This window comes from Sinocyclocheilus rhinocerous, unplaced genomic scaffold (genome assembly GCF_001515625.1).
Source record: "Sinocyclocheilus rhinocerous isolate Xijiao unplaced genomic scaffold, SAMN03320098_v1.1 scaffold2012, whole genome shotgun sequence".
In the NCBI taxonomy this organism is placed as follows: Eukaryota; Metazoa; Chordata; class Actinopteri; order Cypriniformes; family Cyprinidae; genus Sinocyclocheilus; species Sinocyclocheilus rhinocerous.
Window position 1 is genome coordinate 21785 of NW_015650320.1, and position 10956 is coordinate 32740.

The 10956-nt window shown below is 38.8% G+C and overlaps 1 protein-coding gene across 1 annotated transcript in view; it reads left to right on the top strand.

Annotated features, from left to right (window-relative positions):
- The window catches only part of LOC107711607 (band 4.1-like protein 2), a 61243-nt gene that overhangs the window by 13483 nt on the left and 36804 nt on the right, over positions 1-10956 (top strand). The window contains exons 6-10 of the mRNA XM_016516609.1: positions 3284-3359; positions 3497-3715; positions 7644-7731; positions 10524-10676; positions 10770-10867. Coding sequence (XP_016372095.1) covers positions 3284-3359; positions 3497-3715; positions 7644-7731; positions 10524-10676; positions 10770-10867 — 634 coding nt within the window. The remainder of the gene's footprint in view (positions 1-3283; positions 3360-3496; positions 3716-7643; positions 7732-10523; positions 10677-10769; positions 10868-10956) is intronic.

Here is a 10956-nt window from a genome sequence, read left to right on the forward strand (position 1 = left end):
AGACAGACAGACAGACAGACAGACAGATAGATAGATAGATAGATAGACAGATAGATAGAGTTATCACAAATGTATGGTAAGTAATCCTATTAAATAAATAAGAAAATACATACATGAATGGTAACTGATCCCAAATGTATGTATGGTGATCGTATTTATTAAATAAATGAATATATAAATTTGATCCTGGATGCTGTCATACTGTCCTAGTTCTTTTTAAAACATGATTTGCATGCCTTGTTTTTCCGTGAAGGCAACGCCTACTCACAGTATAGTACTAATTCACTGGAAGTACCTGAGAACGACATTCACCTTCTTTAGAAAAATGATACTTTAGCATCTACCATGGACCAGAACGCTTCTGTAAACGGGACTCTGGAATCTGGGATCTGCCTACATGGAAACGCAGTGGAGCGGTACATGTACCCGACGGCTTACTCGCTGTTCTTCATCATTGGATTTCCAGCAAACTGTCTGTCCCTGTACGTGGCCTGGGTTCTGATGAAGAAGGGCAATAATTTGGCGGTTTATCTGATTAATTTGTCAGTCGGAGATCTGCTGTATATCCTAACTCTACCCATTTGGATCGTGATGGCACTCGGCTATGCGCTGAACGACAGTCTGTGCAGCATTATAGCGGTGGTCATGTTCAACAGCTTCTACGTGGGTTCAGGCTTTCTGTGCTGCATCTCTGTGGACCGATATTTAGCCATCGTGTTTCCGCTGCATTTCGCACGTGTGCGAGAGGTCAGAACCACCGTGTTGGTGAGCATCATCGTATGGCTGGTAGAGATCGTGCTTCATGTGGGTCTTCTAACCTACACAGAGGCGATCGGGAACTTTTCTGGCAGTCGTATGTGCGAGGAGCCGATGATAATGAGTGCCGCCGCCGCAAACGTGGCCATCACACGTACGGTCCTGGGATTTCTGGTTCCTGTGCTCATTATGATCTTCTGCTTCGAGGAGATCATCAGGGCGCTGAAGAAAAGCACATCCACTGTGGTCAGCGAACGGAGGAAGATTTGCCGCCTTCTCTTCTCTCTCCTTTTCACCTACTTGTTGGCTTTTACGCCCTTCCAGGTGGTGATGTTCATCAGAGGACTGCTGGAGCCTGGAAACTGCAGCGTCGCGCACAATCTCAGGGACGTTTACATGGTTTTTGTGGCCACAACGACAATAAACAGCGTTTTAGACCCCATCCTTTATTGCCTCATAAGTGACAGTGCCAAAAATGAAATGAAAAGACTTTTTAAGCTCTGTGAGGAGCAATTCAGTAAGATTTACTCATCTGTGATGAAAGACTGACATTCTGAATGTTATTAACAGACTGAATATGTTTCTCATGATCCTTAGCATGTAAAATCAGACTTGGAATTATAGTCAGATTTTTTATTTTTTTTTTATGGAACAGTTTACTGAACCTTTTTTGAGTATCATATTTGATACATCAGGCTTTTATGGCTCATATAACATGATATTTTTATAATAGACTATGGAGGAAAAAACTGCTTAACTTTATTTCAGAGACTCAAACTGAGCAAAATATGCAATTTGGTGTAATTTATATGATAAAAAAAAATTATAATGCTTGTAATGTAAATCAATGAGATCTGACAGTATAGTGGATACTTACATAAAATTATATAAATATCAGTTGTCACTCTATATCTCCAGTAATCTGTCTCAGTAAGATGAGATTGAAATGATCCAAACATATAATGCAATGCAGTGATGATTGAGAGATGAACAAATAAACGCTCCTCAAAAGATCCTGATGATCAGATTTGAGACGCACTGATTTTTCTAAAAGCTGCTTCAGTCCAGTAAGTGTTTTCTGTGAAGAAGAGTCGATATTGATAATCATCTCGATAAATAAAGTTTAAAGGCAGATTTTTGCTCCTAAGTGAAAGTTGTAGAAACCAGACCATTAAATGTGGTTTTAAGCTATTCTTTATGGTCAGAACATGACAAACACTTCAGGTTTTTTAATTCTTTACACTTTTCCAGTCATTTTTCCTTAACAAAATAAATGTCAATATAGAGAAATTAATTTCTTAGTTTCTGCATGTTCTAATGAGGGATATTGTTTCAGATCATGTAACAGGTTTGTGTTCCTGACTTTGATGACTCATATCTTCAGCACAGTTTGCAGTGCAGCCTGTAATATTAATAATACTAAATTGTTTTGTCTCTTAGAAATACACATTTGACAGTAGCTTGAGTGGACAGTAGTAGTGGCTTGAGTTTGGATGCAATGTAAATTTATGTTCATGATCATAAACAGTAACATCTGTAAAATTGTAACATCCCAATTTTTCTATGGTGAAATGCTCATGCTCCAGCATAACAAGTTTAGTTATGCGTCCACTGTATAAGTAATATCACTTAATACATAAACAAATCTGTACTCCTGCAGTAGCATGAAGCGTCTTCATTGATAACTGAGCACCAACAGATTTGGTCAGAGGTTTTGCGTCTGTCTGGCAAACATCATCCCTTGTGTTGCTGCTCTGTTCTGATGTGCTGGCCTTTGCAAATAAACATTCCACTATTAGTACAAGCCTGTTATCTTTACAGAAAACATACTCGGTTTAAGTCAGTCATCTGATTGTACTGCATTTATGAATTACACAGATGGGGAGCACGGCGCGATAAAAATAACGACACAGCTGGTCTCACGGTGTAGCTTTAGCAAAATTAGCCTTAGAGAGTGCCAAGAAGCTCTTTCAGAAAGGCAATTTAGAAAACAAAATATGACTCCTATGTCCGTTGGTGCATCCCGAAACACAACACTTGTAATGCCTCTTTGGCGCTGACATTGTGTCTCCAGCAGCTACAGCAAGAAAACAGTAATGGCGGACTGCTGCTGCTGCTCACTCAGGGCGGGATCTATGCTAATAAGGCAGAGAGCGTCACAAATTGGCGGGACTTTTTCCAAATCTGGAACCGCTCGTTTTTTATCATTATAGGCTGGTTGTTTTCACACACTGCGGCCACACAACTGTGTTGTGTTGACTGACTGAGTGACAGAACAGACATCAGCACTCCATCATAATCACAGCACATCCCTCCACCCTGTACCTTTATAGCACATCTGCTTGGGGAAGTTGTGCCTGTATTTCTGTCCTTTATTGAAAACCAAGTGCAAATTCAACACACACACACACACACTCTCTTGTGATATTGAAGTTGGCAGAGGGACTAAACCGATCCTACTGCTGTGATCTTCTCTCTCCTTTAATCAGCTCTGGTTCTCTTTCTCTCTGTGTGTGTTTCGCATCAGACTCTCAGTGGCAGTTTGCGTTCAGTGTGAAGTTTTACCCTCCGGACCCGTCCCAGCTGACTGAGGACATCACGAGGTACAGAAGCCCCACGCTGACACCTGCTCGTCTCCACCAGCCGCATGTTTGCTGCTTCATCTGTTGGTCACTCTGAAAGGCTGCGGGTGCCGGTGTGTGTGTGTGGCGTCTCATGGTTTCTCTCCTGGTCTCTGCAGGTATCTGCTGTGCCTCCAGCTGAGGCAGGACATCGCGTCAGGCCGGCTGCCCTGCTCCTTCGTCACACACGCTCTCCTGGGCTCCTACACCCTGCAGGCGGAGCTCGGGGACCACGACCCCGAGGAGCATCGTCTGGACTACATCTCAGACTTCCAGTTCGCCCCAAACCAGACCAAGGAGCTGGAGGAGAAGGTGGTGGAGCTGCACAAGTCCCACAGGTCTGACAGCAGGCATCCCTAACATGATCAAATTTAACATCATAAAGTATCGCAGAAGTCTTCGTTGTCATTTTAAGAGGTATTAAATTTAGGGACAGAACAACAGGAATCACAATACAGCTTAATGTGATGATTAAAGTTCAAATGGGCTGTGATTTCATTAATTAAATGTGAGTGCTGTGTGTTCGAAGTCGAAACGTGGCACTGTTTCTACAGGCCTGCAGTTTCAGAGCAGTTTGCAATCAATGAATAATACACAGTTGTGCCAAGCGTTTGCTTATGATCTACTGTTGATGAATTATGACAGCGTTTACTTCATCGTGTTGTGGATGGTTGTGAGATGCCTATTTGATCCCCTTCATCTGTTTGAATAACACACAGACATTTCCCAGTATATTTTGGGCTTGTTTATTATTAAAAGTCTTGCATTATGCGTTTTCTTTCTGGATATTATTATTTGGGTTACACAAAAAACTGTATCTGGCATTTAATTTAACCCTGTAATAGAAAGGAAATACCAAGAACATTATTTAACATATTAAATATGTAGATTTCACTAGTATCGGCAAAATAATCTGTTTGTTGCCTTTCTTTAAACATATTATTATTATTATTATTTCAGACAAATCCAATATCACTCAACCAGTATTTTGTATGTAATTTTATATTAGTACACCGATTTCAATACATATGTATATATTGAATACTAAAAATGCAGCTGTGGTTTCTAGGGGTTTGTATGAAAAACAGTAGTCTAAATACATTTAGTATAAATGCATAAACGCTATAACTTGATCACAAAAAAAAACAGCGGATCAATGCTTCAAATGAGCAGCGCTGATTCCTTCCGCTTTTGGCGCGTAAACATTATATTGAATATTTATCAAACTCTTGTTATCATTTTATCAAGGAAAATTATATTGCGATAATTATCGTTTTTTCCACCAGCCCTATCTGGAAATATTACTAACAATATCAAAGTTATTCTGACGTTTACTTGATAAAAATCAGTAAAGGTTTGACAGCAGAAAGACAAGTGATTATAGTAAAACAATAAAAAAAAAAAAAATCAACTCTTGAAATTAATGTTAACTGAAATAAAATCAACAACAACAAAAAAAACTTGGCAAAAAAAATAGTTGCCAACATTTTTTCATTTAGTTTGACTTGATGTACTAACATTTAATTCAATAAAAGCTATACAGACATTAAAAAATGCAACAAAACCACAACAAAATGACTGACTCTTTAAAATTAAAATTAAAATAGAAAATATAATAAGAAACAAATTTTGAATATTAATAAATTATAATCGTCTAAATACTAAAAACTAAAATAACACTTGTATGAGATGCAAAGTCCAGAGCACACGAAAGCATATTGCAGTCAAAATTAAAATGTTTGCAAGTGCAGTTTACATTTGCTAAACAGTAATTTAAAATAAGCATTTTGCCCCAAAGTGTCCAGAATTTGTAGATTTTAGCCCAGATTTGAGCTCATCACTAATGATGAAGACTCTTGCTCATGTCTTCATCATCTGTCTGTCTAGTGTTTCATCATTTCTCAGATGAATTTCTCAGTCATGCTTGGATATCAGCATGGACTCGTCATGTGACAATCTCACCATCCTCAAAAACTACAAAACTACACAGTCAAAGAAAATCTGACCCACACAACATGAACAGCCTTCAGTTTTCACCTGCATTTTGTGTTGACATCAGAGTGTTTCTTATTGTGAAGTATTGGCTGCCAAAGCCTCACCATCTAGAAACATCTAGAAACCAAACTCTCAAACTAATGAGACAACGTGTTTTTCAAAAGAAATCGACCAGATCTTGAACACATCTCATTTGACTGGATGTCGATCACAAATCTAGATCATGTCTGATGGAGTCTCAAATTTTTCATTGTCTTTCATTATTGTGGCTCATTTCAGCCTTCTACACATTCATCTCTGAATGATGAACAGCATGAGCTAGTGTTGACTGACTGAGTGACAGAACAGACATCAGCACTCCATCATAATCACAGCACATCCCTCCACCCTGTACCTTTATAGCACATCTGCTTGGGGAAGTTGTGCCTGTATTTCTGTCCTTTATTGAAAACCAAGTGCAAATTCAAAAGAAGCACACACACAAACTCTATCTCTCACACACACACACACACACACACACACTCACACACACACACTCTCTTGTGATATTGAAGTTGGCAGAGGGACTAAACCGATCCTACTGCTGTGATCTTCTCTCTCCTTTAATCAGCTCTGGTTCTCTTTCTCTCTGTGTGTGTTTCGCATCAGACTCTCAGTGGCAGTTTGCGTTCAGTGTGAAGTTTTACCCTCCGGACCCGTCCCAGCTGACTGAGGACATCACGAGGTACAGAAGCCCCACGCTGACACCTGCTCGTCTCCACCAGCCGCATGTTTGCTGCTTCATCTGTTGGTCACTCTGAAAGGCTGCGGGTGCCGGTGTGTGTGTGTGGCGTCTCATGGTTTCTCTCCTGGTCTCTGCAGGTATCTGCTGTGCCTCCAGCTGAGGCAGGACATCGCGTCGGGCCGGCTGCCCTGCTCCTTCGTCACACACGCTCTCCTGGGCTCCTACACCCTGCAGGCGGAGCTCGGGGACCACGACCCCGAGGAGCATCGTCTGGACTACATCTCAGACTTCCAGTTCGCCCCAAACCAGACCAAGGAGCTGGAGGAGAAGGTGGTGGAGCTGCACAAGTCCCACAGGTCTGACAGCAGGCATCCCTAACATGATCAAATTTAACATCATAAAGTATCGCAGAAGTCTTCGTTGTCATTTTAAGAGGTATTAAATTTAGGGACAGAACAACAGGAATCACAATACAGCTTAATGTGATGATTAAAGTTCAAATGGGCTGTGATTTCATTAATTAAATGTGAGTGCTGTGTGTTCGAAGTCGAAACGTGGCACTGTTTCTACAGGCCTGCAGTTTCAGAGCAGTTTGCAATCAATGAATAATACACAGTTGTGCCAAGCGTTTGCTTATGATCTATCTTTGGTGAATTATGACAGCGTTTACTTTATCGTGTTGTGGATGGTTGTGAGATGCCTATTTGATCCCCCTCATCTGTTTGAATAACACACAGACATTTCCCAGTATATTTTGGGCTTGTTTATTATTAAAAGTCTTGCATTATGCGTTTTCTTTCTGGATATTATTATTTGGGTTACACAAAAAACTGTATCTGGCATTTAATTTAACCCTGTAATAGAAAGGAAATACCAAGAACATTATTTAACATATTAAATATGTAGATTTCACTAGTATCGGCAAAATAATCTGTTTGTTGCCTTTCTTTAAACATATTATTATTATTATTATTTCAGACAAATCCAATATCACTCAACCAGTATTTTGTATGTAATTTTATATTAGTACACCGATTTCAATACATATGTATATATTGAATAAAAAATGTCTTGAGTATTTAATCTCGTAGTTACCCTATGTGTGCTGCAGCCTGTTTAATTAAGCAGAATTTTAGTGTCCTGTAGGGACAACATTAATTTGTGCAGGTCTTTAAAAAGGTCATACAATTTTCATGTTAAAAACCATTTTTAAATGTAAAGTAATAACTGGGCACGCATTGATTGTGACGTCACTAGTGGCATCATGATGCAGCTTGGCAGCTCTGATCCAGTTAGGCGTGTGAGAGTCAAATCTGGCTCAACAGCAGGAATATTCGTCCACGTGTAGTTCTGGAGGAACCCGGCTTCCGTCTGATTGATTCACACTAATGTGGGGCTCACATGAGTTCTTCTGACTTCAGTTCCTGCATTAAAAGAGCTGAATGTCAGTGAAACTCAAAGCCCAAGGTGTGTGATGATGATCAGTGCCAGGTCTGTGAAGGTCCCTGAGATGAGTCCTGATAACACCTGTCTCATATCTCCTCCAGGGGAATGACTCCAGCCCAATCAGATGCCCAGTTTCTGGAAAATGCCAAGAAGCTGTCCATGTACGGTGTAGACCTGCATCACGCCAAGGTAGTACATCTCCAGATCTCACCATCTGCTTGCAGACTCATTTTTCAGGAAGTCTCTGTACTCATCAGTCCATAGCTGTTTATGGTCACTAGCAGACCACTTCTCATGAAGCAGCGAGAGCGCGCTGGAGTCTGGGAAAAATATTCTGTTGCCATTTTTAAAGCTTCACAGGAACATCAGCTCTCCAGCGCTTCTCCCTGCGGGACTGATAGCAGTCTCTAGTCCAAACTGTGTGTCTGTGTCTTTCTGAAGACTGAAGGTGAAGCTTGTGATATTCAGTTAGCTTCAGCTCAGCCCGGAGAATCTCACGACCTTTAAGGACTGACACATGGTGCTGTATTAGACAGGGTTATTATCGCTAACTAAAACCAAAACCATGAAAAAAACCTTCATTACTTGAAATAAACTGAGGTAAAATAAGATAAATAAAACCATAAACGAATGTGTGTATAAATATATATATACATATAAATTGCAATTAGTTTAACATGATGTACTAAAATTAATACAAATAATAAAACTACTTTGACATATTCGAAAAAACAAAAACGAATAAAAATGAACTACAATTAAAATGAAAACGGAAAAATAAAAATAAAATGCTAAATATTAATAAAAATTCATACAAATATCATGAACTTTAAGGACTGACTGATGGTGTATTAGCCAGTTATTATAGTTAAATACAACTAAAAGCATGAAAAACACCTTTCATTAGTTGAAACATAATAAACTTAAACTGAAATTAAACATTATTTAATTTTCATTTAGTTTTAAGTTGATATACTAAAATTACTGAAAATTAAACTGAAATAAAAAATAATAAACTAAGACTTATTTAAAAAAAAACCTAATAAAAATTAAAAAAACAACACAATTACTAACATATACAATTCTAAATATTAATAAACAAAATATAATAGTACATAAATGGTACTAAAATAACACTTGTATTAGTCTAGTTCTGTCTGTCAGGGAATGTTGTAAATGGCAAATCACACTCTAAAGGTAGTCTTCTGTTCCTGTATAATGTTCACACTAAGGTTGTGTGCAGCCTAGTCCTGTTTTTTCTTAAATCGCTCACATTTACAGCACACAATTGTGATCAAGAAAATGTCACAATGCAGAAAACATCTAAATGTTTCTCCATATAGAACCCCATTGTCTTTACACACAAATGATTTCTTATTTTTCTGGACATGTTAACGTGTTTTTGTCCCGTGAATCTCTACAGGCTGAGGCTCAGCCGCACCTCGCCCGCTCTCCTCCGGGGGTCAGAGTTCACTGGAGGCCTGCGGCTTTCAGCACTTACTGATGCGCTGATGTGTGAGAGATCAGTGAGAGCTGTGTTAGTGTTAAAAGCCTCTCGTGGCGACAGATAGTCTGAGTTCAATCTTCTATCGGCGCTATTGATTCCTCTCAGAGCTCACAGACGGATCAATAATCGGTGCTCCACGGCCCAAAAGCCCCGGCAATAAAGATCCATTTAGGACGTTACATAAACACATTCAGATAAGTGCTGCAGTGGCAGGAGTCAGTGCCATGATGGATGTGATTTGTAATTATATATAGTTTGAAGTGATTTATAGTGATTGTGCGTAACATCAGGTGCCAGTTTCTTCTCTGAAGGCCTCGGGAACACTGACCTGTTTTACTTCCAGTGTTATTTTAGAACTGAGCAACGAGTCAGAGTTATTGGAGAAATGGATCAGTCCTAACCCTCTGATTCTCCTCATTTGAGAGTCACACTTGTGATCTTCAGTCACCTAAAATTTTTAACTTATTTTCTAAATAATAAAAATTATTTTTAATTTAAATGTTTTTAATTTTGTATTTTGAGATAATTTCATGGTACTAATGAATATTTATGCAATAATTATGATGAATTTCTTCTCATTGAAAATAATACAAACTTAAAAAAAATATATTTTTATATTTCTTTTCAATCAATGCAGTATTTCATGTTAAAATAGTGTCAATGCCTTTAAAATCAAATTTTTTAAGCCTGATTAGTGCCATCTGGTGGGAGTAAAATAAGAAAAACATCTGCAAATCCATGGTTTAGCCCATATATTCCTATATAGTTCCTATATAAAAGGCCTATAAACTCTCTAATTGTTTTTAGACATAAAAACTTATTTTTATTAAATTGTGGGTTTAGATATATATTTAGACATTCTCAAAGACAACTTTTTGTAAAGGTTTAGATTTTTTTTTTTTAATGTTGATTTGAAGCGTCAGTTTTTGAATTATTTTTACTACAGTCAAACCTGAACATCTATAAAAATGTAACAAAAATGAACAAGAATGTTTTATTAGAGCTTAATTCTTCTGCGTCTGATCTGATTGTGGCAGATTTGTTTCAGATTCTCTGTTTTTGTCGATTTCCCATTCATTTCCTATGGTCGGTCATTTTTGACCGAAGACCACAAGTGTGACAATTTTTTTTTTTTTTCCACCCCTTTAAAACAGACTAAACCAGTGTTTCCTGAAGCTGTCAGGGCAAAACACAACATGATCACATCTAACCATTCACACACAATCAAGTTTTGATTTTATTTGCATGTGACGGAAGGCTGTCTGAATGACATAATTAGTTTATGGCTTAAAATATCCCGACACTATCCAGATCTGAAATGCGTGTTGATGCTGGTGTCTCAAAGATCTGAGAGGAGAGTGACTGCCTTTGTTTTTCTACTAGTTATTCAGATTCACTCAGCTTTTACTGATGTGTGAGCAGATCTTGTGCTGGAAGTGGATGTGAATGTTTTTCATGTCCTCTCTTTTCCCAGGACTCTGAGGGAGTGGATATCATGCTGGGAGTGTGTGCAAACGGTTTGTTAATCTATAAGGATCGTCTGCGGATAAACCGCTTTGCTTGGCCCAAAATCCTCAAGATCTCTTACAAACGCAGTAACTTCTACATCAAGATCAGGCCGGGAGAGGTACGACTGAGCAAAAAACTGAGTCTGAGGCTGATTACAGTCTCTGTGTCTGTAATGCTGATATTGATAAGGTGATTTATTTGTGTGTCTCAGGCCGAGCAGTTTGAGAGCACTGTCGGCTTCAAGCTGCCCAACCACCGGGCCGCCAAAAGAGTTTGGAAAGTCTGTGTTGAACACCACACCTTCTTCAGGTAAACATATCAGCAATACAACAGAGTTTTTGGAGATTTGAGGGGCTTCAGGTGGGTGCTGCCTCACAGGACCTGAATCTATCCTGTGT